This window comes from Tetrao urogallus (genome assembly GCF_951394365.1).
Source record: "Tetrao urogallus genome assembly, chromosome: 7".
Lineage (NCBI taxonomy): Eukaryota > Metazoa > Chordata > Aves > Galliformes > Phasianidae > Tetrao > Tetrao urogallus.
Genome location: NC_136820.1, coordinates 27,660,321 through 27,673,006, shown reverse-complemented (window position 1 = coordinate 27,673,006; position 12,686 = coordinate 27,660,321). Strand labels below are relative to the sequence as shown.

Here is a 12,686-nt window from a genome sequence, read left to right as displayed (position 1 = left end):
CTAACAACAATGACGTATTCATTTACTTCTATTATGACCATACAATACAGTAACTGAGCAGTAATTTTTCACAGTCAATTTCATCTGTGATTCTTAATGCTTAAAGATGCTGAAATAATGTGTACTACATAGCCATATGCTCACTTCTCTATACTGCACAAGGGTAGTTGCCTGGGTAACACATTTTCTCTCTGGTTTAGCATCACCCTTTTGGGTTTAGCATAACCCTTCACTGAATACCATTAGGTGTCATTAAACAGCACATATTAACATGGACTTCAATATACTACTTAAGAGTTATTTTACCTACATAAACAAGTGCTCATTTATGTTACAAAAGCAGAGAAAAGCCTAGTCATTTTAACAGTGCAAAGAGAGAAAGCCAAACTGTTTCCCAAATTTTTACTTCAGCACTGCAGATATCCTACCCAACCAGTCAAGTCTTTCTTCACCTTCATGCTCTCATTAACAGTGCCAAGATTGCAATATTTACTCATGAAGACTGAAACACTGATGTTTTAGAACTTATCCACAGATGAGAGCAACGTGCCAAACACAACAGACAGTGTTTGGTGCAACATCACTGCTATATACTACTCTCTCCTTTCTCCCAAACTTGTTTTGGTGCTCATGCCCACAGTATCTGGACACCACACAGATGTAATGCATTTCTACCAGAGGAAGTCCACATGCAGCCATACAAAGAAAAAAAAAACAACAACAAGAAAACATGACCTACTGCTCTAATACATACAAATGTAGTGATGAGATTTCTTCAGAAATCAATGCATATATTTCTACTACATCAGCAATGTGAACATGATAACATAATAGGACACAAATTGAAGCTACACCTATTATTTTATGCTGCAACCTAGGTAAACTAAGTACAGCGTAAATGGGTGCATTGGGGATAAATTTATATCCAATAATAACGGTAAATGCTGGTATTTCCAATTGTTACTTTTGAATAGTTTGTCCTTTCTAAAAATAAAGCACAGAGTATTTCTCAGTAGAGTATTAGTACAGTCCAAACAGAGATAAGGAGTAAATACTTATTTTGTTAGATAGATGTTTAGAAGTACAACAAAAGATAGAAAACCAATACGTACAGTAGGCAAGATGGCAAATGGCTCACCTGATGCTGATAGGCCTTGATAAAGCCACAGTATTTCAGGTAACTTTAAGGCCCAGATGAATCTTAATTAAGCTTTTTTTTTTTTTTTTTTTTTTTTTTAAGTAGGAATGAGAAACTTAAGACTATGGACCAGTCAAGGCTCTTAAATCTGTTTCATACAACCTACAGCCATGTGATAAATGGCTCTTTAAAAATCTGTGTGATTACTGACCCACTGCTTTGAAATGCTTCTCTGGCCATCAGCAAGAAAAGCACTTCCTTTCCTTAAGGAAAACCTTAAAAGACACCCCAGTAAACGGCAAGAAGATAAGCCCACCTGCAAATATTTCTGCACTCTTAGATGGAGACAAAACTTGCTCCCATGGCAACAGATATTCACAGAATGTCAGAGTCTGCCTTTATAGGTCTTACATCTTTGTCACACCAACAGCAATTTCTGTGAAACTCTTTAATTTTTTGCCAGTGCAGGAATTGTGCTGGAGCTACACAAGAGATTTTGTCCATGGCAACCACATTGAGATTGCATGTAAAAAAATCTGCACATTCTCTGCTTGCAATTTTCTCATTCTAGTTCAGGTCCCTGCAAAAAAAGAAAAAAAACAACAAAAAAATCCCAAAAAAAACACAAGAAGCAAATACCAATGTTGTGCCCACTTCATCTACCTACTCTGTTCTATTCCAATGCCACAGAATTTACAGTACCTACTAACTGCTAAAAATATGCTAAGTATAAGAAAAGTTCATTTTCATATCCACAGTTCGCACCATGGATTTCTTCAATTCTTCAAGGGGCTAAGCAACCCCCTGCACGTCTATTAGCTCTGCTAATGAGTCAGTAGCTCTCATGCCATCTACCTGTCACCTTTATCAGTTCCAGATTTCAGTATTTCTCACCGACTACATTTGGTATCTATACATTACATCTCAGTAGAACTAAAAGAAATTAAAAAGCATTTTAGATACATAGGTAGGAACAACCCTGGTGATTCTGGGCTCAGATTCTGCTGGGGGTTGCGTTCACCAATCTGAAGAACAGATGCTTCTTTAGAACAGAAGCAAAGATCCAATTTCTAGAAGCACATCTCTTTCTAGAAATAACATAGCAGTAGAACAAAATTCACTTGCCACTGCTTTTGCAAGTCTCCTTTTTTTTCTACCAAGAATCGACACAGATTATTGAGCAGACTTTCATGACCTTATCATCATCTCTAAAACACCGACAAGCCTAGTAAAATGAGAACAAACAAAAGCAGTTTTTTGCTCTGCTTTAAAACCAGAACCTCTGTACTGCCAAGCTGGAAAGCATTCAGCAAGAGAAGGCCAACAGGTCTTGTTGCCGTTCTGAGGGGATTTCATTCCAGCAATAAGAAACAAGTACCCCTGCTTCAGATGATCACTCTAAGAATTACTTCATGTGCCACCAGCAAAAGATACAAATGCCTGGTCACATGGCAAAAAATGCTACAGGGCCAGATCAGCGAGATGAACACTAATCGCCTTCTGAACTTTCTCCACTTTTTTACACAGAAGTACAGCAGCTAAACAAGACGACAACCTGAATACTAAAAAAGAATCTCCAAAGTCACAATACGAACATGCAGCCAGCTATCACTGTAGCCTGGCCTGCAGAAACAATTCTTACCTGTGGCAGAAAGCAGCAATTAGAAGCTTCAACATTATACTGCAAAAATGCCCAACTCCTGCAAGATCACACCAAGTTACAAATTCCCAATCCATCAACAAGTTCACATAAGCTACAGTTTTCTATTTTGCTCCCTCTGACATCAGCTTCTGCTTGTAAGGGAGGTCCAAATGAAGATATAGATTATACTCACAGGCTTCTTATTACAAAATGGATCTGAATCTGTGCAAGCCAGAAAATGCAGTTTTACAGTCATCAAACCAAAGGAAGAAATCTGAGAAATGTTTAACGTTTTCAGACAAACACAATCTGAATTACCATCTTCTTGCTCCCGTTATGCCAGTATAACCAAGGTGATTTCTTACAGAATTCTTTTATCAGGGATAACAGTCATTACATTAACTTGCCTACAAAGTTAAAGGAACCTAGCTGCCAGATACCTGATGCTGCCTAAACAGGAAAGAGAAAAAACTATCACCAAAGCCCTAAGTTATACATGCATCTGTTCTCTAAGCCTGCATTTTCTAGTCATACGTTATTTATCTCACATTTTACTCTCTGTAATCACTGATGTGAGTCATGCCTGAAGTTTTCTGGTTTCTAAAAATGCCACAACTACAGACTTTAAGTCCACAGCTAATTATTTTGAAGTTTCTTCTTTAAAGATACGTTTAAGGCAGTGTTCAAAATACACATTCATATGGGTGAAGAGACAGCTTGCCTGGGCAAGCACCAGAAGCAAAAGCAAGGATTTCATTAAAAAAGTGGGAAGGAAGATAGAGGGGTAGCTAGTCTTGCCTATTGGCAAAGTCAGCCTTCCAAATGCAAACCATGTGCCACCAACCTCACTGCTGTCTTCCCAGGACTGAGGAGTGGCTCTCTAAATACCTCTGTTGCTCTTCCTCCCTCTTGAGGGAAAATGGAAAAAAACTTTTATTAATGCTGCAACAAATTTAAGGAGAGGCACTTTTTTGTACTGTTTCTTCCTACATGATCTAAACTTATTTTGGATTGCTATTTGAATGTGTTTGTGACAAATACATAGAGTAAACAGAGACAGAAAGACTCGTGGAAGGAAATGGAAACAAGACTTAGAGGAGCCAGCCAACAAACATGAAAGGTTCAATGAGTTAAAAATACACAGTAGAGAGAAAATGGTTTGCTCAGCTAAATGCTGCGTGAAGTCCAAAACATTGTTTCTACTCTTTCCACTTAAAAGATACTGTAATTCCATTATACATTTGCAGGCAAAAAAAGAAGAAAAAAAAAAAAAAAAAAAAACCCACAAACAAAAATCCAAACCAAACCAAAATAATCACCAGCCTTGTTTTCAAAGGAATGGCTTTGTGTTTTTTAAATGAACAACAATGAAAGAAAGAAAGAAAAAAAAAAAAAAAAAAAAGAAGAAAAGAAAAAAACACCAGAAGACTTACCCATCTTTTGTCTGATCCACCACACCTGCAAGGAGCTGAACAGTGTTTGCATTTGGCAAACCATCCCCAATTATCTTCAGGTACCGTGTGACAAAGTCATTAGGAGACATGAAGAATTCCCCATTCTTCTCCACACTCGCATACTGTCAAATGAATGCAGTATTTAGTGTCACAATCCCATCTTGCTCCAGGTTCTCACTGCACAGGCATTATTCCCAACCCATAGCTTGTAACCCAGACCACGCTTACTGCAGGTAAGGACAGATCTGCTCTGAAGAAATTAAAACCTACAGTGAAACAGAGTAAGCAGCAAGTACTCAAACAGCTGAAGGCTTGGCACCCTAGGCAGAATAGTGGCAGATACATGATTGTTTGCTCATTACAACAGCAATTTCTCTACATTTTTTGTTTTGAAGTACAATAAGTGCATTTGCAAATATGTATATGGCACTTCAGGACCACTGCAGCTTTAACAGTTATGGAATACTCCAGAGTATTATATTTATCTAGAATGACTCTGTGTAGCACTCTACTTTGGCACAAGATGGGTTTACAGCCAAGAAACAACTTTGTTGTGCTCATAGAGTAAACAATCCCACAGGAGCATCCACATGGGGGTGCTATCTCGGAGCAACTCCAGCGCAGAGGATTCAGCTGCAGGTGGCCCCTAAGTGAAGGAGAACCTACAGCTATTTCTCCACGGCTGAACTGAAGGAGTCAGAGAGCAGCAGTTAGCAGGAAACTGTAAGAAAAAGCAAGAACTTTGACATGGCAGTTTAGCACTACGCAGAAATAAGAAGAGGGGTCCAAGACCTCGCCACACACCTGTAATATATAGTAGCCTATGCTATACTGGCATTCTACTCCAGAAACAGCACTCAATATGCATACCTAAGTGTATTTGCTCCCAAGATACGCTTCCAGGAACAAATTACATATTCCTTTTTCTTGATATTAAATTATTTTGAAAACAATGAATAAATAAATAACACTGCCTTTTGCATCACCTTTACCCTGATTCCTTTTTCAGCCCTCAAATTTTGAAGCCCTCATTTTCGGCCGAAGGGTAAACTTCCAATCAACCCTAAATACTTTTCCCAGGATAGTGAACAAGCACCAAGAGCAGCAAAGGAACTTGCTCATTCCTTTAGCATTTTTAAGATAGGATAATAAACCATTGTTGAAGCTGCCCACAGAGCATTATCCATACTGATGATACTTCTAACTAAATTAGAAGCCTATTGATATTTTGTAGCATACTTCAAAGACATGTTTTGTTTCAAGTTTGTTCCTGAGCCTTTGCTAAGGGCAGGAACTGCCAGTTTTCATTTCAGAGCTGCACTGGTGCCTGCAGAGTACGGTATAGCTGCAGTAGGCATATCACTCTCAGAGGGATGCCAAAGTGTAACAGTAAGTAGATTATTTTCTTCTAGTGCTATATAAATACAGTCTTCAGGTACAACAATATCTTCAAGGATTCAGACTTCAGGGAAGCAAGCCCAAACAATACATAACTTGCTTTGGCATCTATATATCGGTTAGCATTTACGGACTCGTGTTTCAATAGACACTGTTTCTATCGCAAGCTTTCTAGTTGATATACTGCAAGGAATTTTCAATTGTATACTTTTATAAGAACTAGCAGATCAATTGATTTCAATGTAATCATTTGCAGGGAGACAGAATCTTTCAGAAACCCAGCCTCAAAAACTTTTAACACAGCTGCTATTGAGAAACAAATCAAATAAGTCAGACAGTCTATGCTTCTATATTTCATTTTTTCTTCCAGGCTAACCCCCTGCTAGGGCACTCAATAACAGAAAACAGCACAAGGTTTCAGTGTCCCCCTGTTTCTTGTCATTGTGATTTACTCAAATGTATTTGAAATCCAATCACGTACTCTATACTACATATAGAAAATGACCTTGGAAAATGTCAGCTTGATCACTTTGACTAAAATCTAATCTCTTAGGGGTTATGGTAGAAGACTTAGAAAGAGTAGACTTACTGTTGGAAATTATCATAACAAAAAGAGAAAAACATCAATTCTATTGGTTTTGGAGGAGAGGCATTAGGAAATGGTTCTTTACATTGTATTTTTCCCCACTTTGGCAATTATACCCACAGAGAATTTGATATTATACAATAGTACTTAATGGCTTTTGGTAACTTATTTCCATACTTTTTAGATACTCAAGTATTAACCAGTTCAACTCCACCTTTAATAAGATCTGCAAACACTTTACAGGGGTTTTGATGTATTAAAAATGCTAAAAGTTCATTGTAATCAGCTGTATTATATCAGCTGTATTATACTGCTAGCCACATATAAATTTCTACACAACGGGCACCATTTCTATTTGGGAATCTTTTTTTTTTTTTTTTTTTAACTCTTTATTGAAGAAAGAAAAATGGTTGTCAAGTTATTTTATAAGTGAAAACCTCACAGTTTGCAGAAGCAACTGTATTGACCCCACCATTCATCTGAAACAGCTTAATTAACACTGGCCATGGCTTACCACACTCAACATACTGCACTCATTCATTCTTTTTTCCCCTCAGCAAGCAGCACTATTTCTGCACTACCATCTTCCTGAGCTAGAAGTCTATTCCATCTGCATTTTGGGTTGCCTTAGTCTTGCTCTTCAAACACTGACCTATGAAAATCCCATTCTTTTTCGAGAGTCTTTTCAGTCTCCTGACAGATAGCAGTTCCAGGGCTTAATAAGTTAAATCTCAGCTTTCACAACTGCAATTCTCATTTCAGAGCTTTAAATACTGACAGTATATGATAAAACTATAAATACTGACTATATACATAGAGACACCTACACATATTGTTAATAATAGATCACAAGGGCCAATGGAAAATATGCCAAGAAGTGCAGGGAGTCTGGGGAACGACAGAGAGACGGAAGGAGGAGGGTGGAACCTAGAAAGGATTTAGCTCCCTTAGGCACTCACCCCCTTCATAAAAATAATTCAGATACAAGAGGCTCCCTGTAGCACTGCAGGACTTACCTCACTAAATATTAATTTAGTGGCTGGTAGCCCTACCCACACCAGGAGGATTGGAACTAGGTGATCTTTAACGTCCCTTCCAACTCAAACTATTCTATGGTTCTATGATTTTTAACCCAATTTTAGTCTTCTTTTTTTTATATCGGAGTACCAATTTAGTGCAGACACTGGAGTAATAAAATCTTGGAAGGTTTGGTAAGATTTCTTTACATTTGGGTAATAGGCCAAAGAAAGCCACATACCAGCAAAACACTGTAATACACTTCTCCAAGCAGACAAAGCAAATGCACAAGTGATTTATAACAGGTCAGCTCAACTCAAAAGGAATTTAAATTAAATAATAAGTACATCCACCATTTCAAAAGGTGATATTCCCAACAGTTCTCCAAATTAAAGAAGCAGGAATAACCCTGATGGAAGGAAGACAGCAAGGATGGGAGAAGAAAGTTTACCAAATGGTCTAACAGCAAGGTGTCTGCACTAACATTTTACCATGTGTAGGAACAATACTGAAACTCCCACCCCATTCTCTGAACAATGTGGGTTTTTTTTCTCTAAGATAGTAATACCTCATCTGAGTCAATACAATAATCACTCAGGAATGTATCTGACTTCTTGGTGAGCATTGTTCAATTCTGATAATGGTATTTAAGTCTAACATGGTAATAATACAGTGAATGATTAATGGTTGGAAAAACTATCAAGAGTTGTAGGCTGCAATAAAGGAGCAAAAGATATGAAAAATTTAAGCAGAAAGAGTAAAATATTTACTTTATACATACCTTCAAAAATATTGTTTTCAACTCAGCTGGATCAGCTCTCTTGGTTAGAGCCACCTACAAGTAAACACAATTATATTAATATCCATAATTTATAAAAAAGATGTCAAAGTGTCATTAAAAAGAAAGAATTCAAATGGCAGAATGAGAGATGAAAACAACTGTTCACCTTTGATAAATTAGGTACTGCTTTAGATGGTCATATTTATTTTACTTTCCTCATTTATACTAAGTTAATCAACATTTTTGTTCTAACTGCTTCCTTTATGCAACCCTGCAGTTCTTAAACAAGCACACCATAGTAAGTCATACAGATATTCAAGCATGAAATCTGTTCAGCATCCTTCTCTGTTGGGATTCGGCATTTACCACCTTCACCATATAGATTTTTATACTTCCAGTATTTTTCATCTAAGGATTTCAGAGTACCAAATGCAGCCCCCAGCTGATAGATGACAGGAATGAAATACTCAGACTTACAAACTTGTCCAAGAATGCAGCTTCCTAAAAGACCAAATTCCAATGTAAGCATTTGGTTTATTGGTATTTCTACCTCGTATTTGCAACGCTTTAAAGTATTTAAACTTACTGTATAGCTTTTTGACATGGCAAAGCCAGCACAGGATCTAGATTTTTGTGCAGACTAAACAACCAGCTACTTATAACTAAAATCTAAGCTACACGTATCATCACAGACTCAAAATAATTAGAAAGGTTTTACTGTTGTGGTTTTTTTCCTCCACAAAAAAAAAAACAAAACACTGAACTAAAGAATATTATATATTCACTTTGGCCAACAGCATTTTGTTCACTTACATACCATGCCACCCATTTGCTCAATTTGGCATTAAGTGGACTGATCCCTTTTGTCTATGCCTGGTATAGTTTCCCATTCCTGACAGTCAATTCAGCACACTGATCTATTTGTAATCCAAGAAAAAAATTACTGTGAAAGCACCTGAATATTCGAAAACTTTGAAAATGTCTCTTTAATAAGGAACAAACAGCAAAAGGGCAAGACATAGATTGTTATCCTCACCTAACAATTAAGCATCATACAATTTATCAATAAAACACACCTACCCACTTTCTTGGTTCTCCAAAACAATACTAAACCGTAATGGTGGATGTATGAGGTAGACTGCAAGTGCATTTCTAGTACCACACTAGACCACTGCACAAAACAGCTAAGGGGTAAAAAGTAGTCTACAACATAATAACACAAAAAAGGGGAAAAAAAATGTACCTGAAGTAACACTAGGACTCAGGTTAAAGTCCACAGCTGGACACCTGATTCTGTGTTTGCACAGAAATCTGTGTGGAGGTAGTTGCAAAAAATCAAAGTATAATGGTGAAGTTGGAATCTAAAAATCCATATTTTCCACGGCACAAGCTGTTCTAAATGTAATCCTTGTGTAGTAAGCAGAGATTTACTTTAACCCCATGAGTAGCTGAGAACTTTTTGAAGTGAAAAAAAAAAAACATTTATATACTGCAGCACAGAATCTTACCATTATATGGGCAAATAAAACATGCCTCAACCATCTACATCCATTAAAAATACTATTAGAATCACAATTCATCTGTATCAAAGTTTAAGTTTTATACTGTCTCGGAAATCTGCACATAAAGAAACCAGGAATTAATAGAACAAAGAAAAAAGGTACACGCTGATAGCTATACATCCATTAATCTTTGTTTGATCTCACTGAAACCAACAACAATCTTAGGAAACCTGAGACACAGACACACTTATAGCCCTTGTGCCATTTTTCTCCTAGGTCTTCCCATTTGCAATACCGTTCAGCAAAGCAACAGAGGGTGCACAGAGAACAGAAAGCTCTTTACATGAGGGCCAGTAGCACACAAGTTGATCTCCACGCTGGAGCTGTTCATATCCTTAGATTCCTTTGCACCCTGATGTTAATTTAGCCCATTTTCTGCAGCCGAGCTCTTTTCTCCTTGCACTTGATTTACACTGATTTGTACTTTTGGTCTCACTTCCACCTCTAACAACAAATGAAAACAGAGTATTCCCACAAAAATGTAATTGTGAAACAGTGCAAGAAAACAGAATCCAGTGGGAATCGATTAAAATACACTGTTTCCAATCAATTCTGTTGATATATTTGTTGCACAAGACAGAAGGAGCAAGTTGTCAGATGGCATATCATATCAGAAGGTACAAAAGGACTGTGCTTCATGAAACAAGAACAAGATAAAGGGCATCTGGAAAATCAGAGTTAATGCCAATACAGCATTAACATGACGGTAAACATACAAGCATTGGAACTTCCCAGCGCTACAGTAAAGATCACTTTAATGGCCACTGCCTGGATGTAAAAAAGTAACGGTTATGGGGATCCAGGAATACCAACACTTGTTCTAATAAACTTTCTATAATATTATAGTGATTCACAAGTCCAAAGATCTTGAAGTTTATTAGAACAAGCCCAAAGATCTTGAAATTTGAGATATAGCTTTCTTTCCCACAGTTTAACCTCAGAACAGCTCAAGTGCTAAGGAAAAAGTTGAGGGAGGTAAAGATGCTCCGCTCTACCTCATTACGTTTAAAAATCCCTAACTCCGAGTTGATACGACACAGGTGATCAGTCCTTCAAGAACAGAACTGGGGAGCTCAGGTCATTTAATTCTAGAGCACACTATCTATAAGAATGTTTATGTCTGATGAAAGGCCTAACAAGTAGTCACAAACTTGAATGATATCATGTTGAAATGAGGAGTATTTTTTAAAGTACATCCCTACTTAAATATGACTGCAGATAGCAATGTACTTGGCACCACTGAAAGTCTTCTAGACATGTTCTTTACTTTAATATGAGCTGTTGAGTCCACCTGTAAGACTCGAATGCACATGGCCCAGCTTATGTAAGAGGTCAGAGCAGATGACTGTAATGTTTCCTCTGGTTGAAAGTCTACAGATGTGCTCAAAACGTACAACTCCAAAGAAGATCTAGCCAGGGTTTGACTTAAGTTCTTGTTTAGATGAGTAAGCGGGATGTTGGAAATGAGGTAAGATGCAGCGACTGGCCAAGTCTGAACAGACATCAGAACTCCATGAACAATGTGTACTACGGTACAACACTCAGGTTTGAGTTTTGATACAACGAACATGCTTATACAGACAGGAATAACCCTTTTTTTCCATATTTACACTAACATTAACAAAAATACAAAAATTTTTCTATCCTCCTTGGTCAACTCTCTGTCACCATACAGCATCACAAGCAGCAGCTTCTGCACCATCTGTCAGGACACCATTCTCTATTTCAGCTGCCTCAGTCATCCTTTCCCATTAGTCCAACATGTTTCTGCATATTCTCACCTCAATAATAGCACTGTTGTTCCTTCTGCACAGAATCCAAGCAAAAGGTCTTGACTGTGAAAATACAACTAGATGGCATTTGGAATATCTACCTAAAGGCAGCTGATAACTACTAAGCAGGTACATCTATTACATTCAATCCAATGAGTCAAAGCATGGTCAGCCTTGAGAATTGCAATTCAACGCAAGGTACTGCAACTACAGTGAAAAACTGAACCTGAAAATCAACTCTTTGTGAGAAAATAAATCTGTTTTCATGTCCAGGTTACTAAAAACATCTTTCATCCTCAGAATTGCACACACTGGGCTTACAATCACATTTTGCAGAGTGTAAGAAGTGTAACCAATGCACACATCAGTTACCATATCCCTTTGTCTAGTAACACCTAAGAGCTTGAGCATCAAGCTAAGGAAAAGAAATGCTATTAATGCTAATCAACAAATCTTCTTGGATTCTACAGGCTGATTTAGTATGCAGAGCTACAGAATAAACACTGCTGAAACTAGAACTGTGCTGAGCCTACCTCCCTTTAAAGAGAAGCAAAAAAAAAATATATGCTAACTGATGGAGACGGCAAACCTCAAGACAAACTACTGTCATTCACCTTCAGTCTGTCACAATTACAAATCTCTGGACAATTCCCAGTCCAGTTTCTGCACCACAGTAAGTGGAAGCCTCGCTTCCCCCAAGCACATCAAAGCTAAGAGATCTACTTTATTGGGCAATTACCTGATATCTTTGATCCTACTTTGAAAGCCCCAAGGCAAATACAGCTGGCTTGTTCATAAGCTGATTCTCACACAAGGACATTCCTAATAAACGGCGGTATTCTTGCATACAGACTGATCAGGGGACCAACACAGTTATGAACTACATACACACCAAAAAATGCCTGTCATCCTGAAAATAGATGATTTATCAGTTTGTCAAACGCTTCTAAATAGGTACAGCAAAGAGGTGGAAGTAGTATCTACCTTAAAGAAAACTGATGTATTTCCAAAAATAGGAAATTCTTTCTACATAAAAAGACATTTAGACACTATAGTCCTATAGCTTTCTTACGTAAAGGCTTGAAAAGCACAAGGACTACTGCTAGCCCAACACTGAAGTAAAAATAGCTAGGCACTGTCATTGCACACCAAAGCTGTTTAGCAAGGGGAAGAAGCACCACACTGCAAACAGTGCTACCCACTACAAACTTAATGAACATACTAGAAGACAGTATCAGAGTTAAGAACAAACTCATCTGTTAGTAGGCAGTCAGCCTCTGGACTAGGACTAAGATGCAATTGTGGCAATCCTTACAATTCAATGCAAAACACTGCA

General features: G+C 37.7%; 1 protein-coding gene across 1 annotated transcript in view; it reads right to left on the bottom strand.

Annotated features, from left to right (window-relative positions):
* Positions 1–12,686, bottom strand: part of SLC25A13 (solute carrier family 25 member 13) — a gene marked incomplete at both ends in the record, with an annotated part of 93,310 nt that overhangs the window by 63,787 nt on the left and 16,837 nt on the right. The window contains 2 exons of the mRNA XM_079538132.1: positions 4,214–4,356; positions 8,017–8,070. Of these exons, the coding sequence (XP_079394258.1) occupies positions 4,214–4,356; positions 8,017–8,070 (197 nt within the window). The remainder of the gene's footprint in view (positions 1–4,213; positions 4,357–8,016; positions 8,071–12,686) is intronic.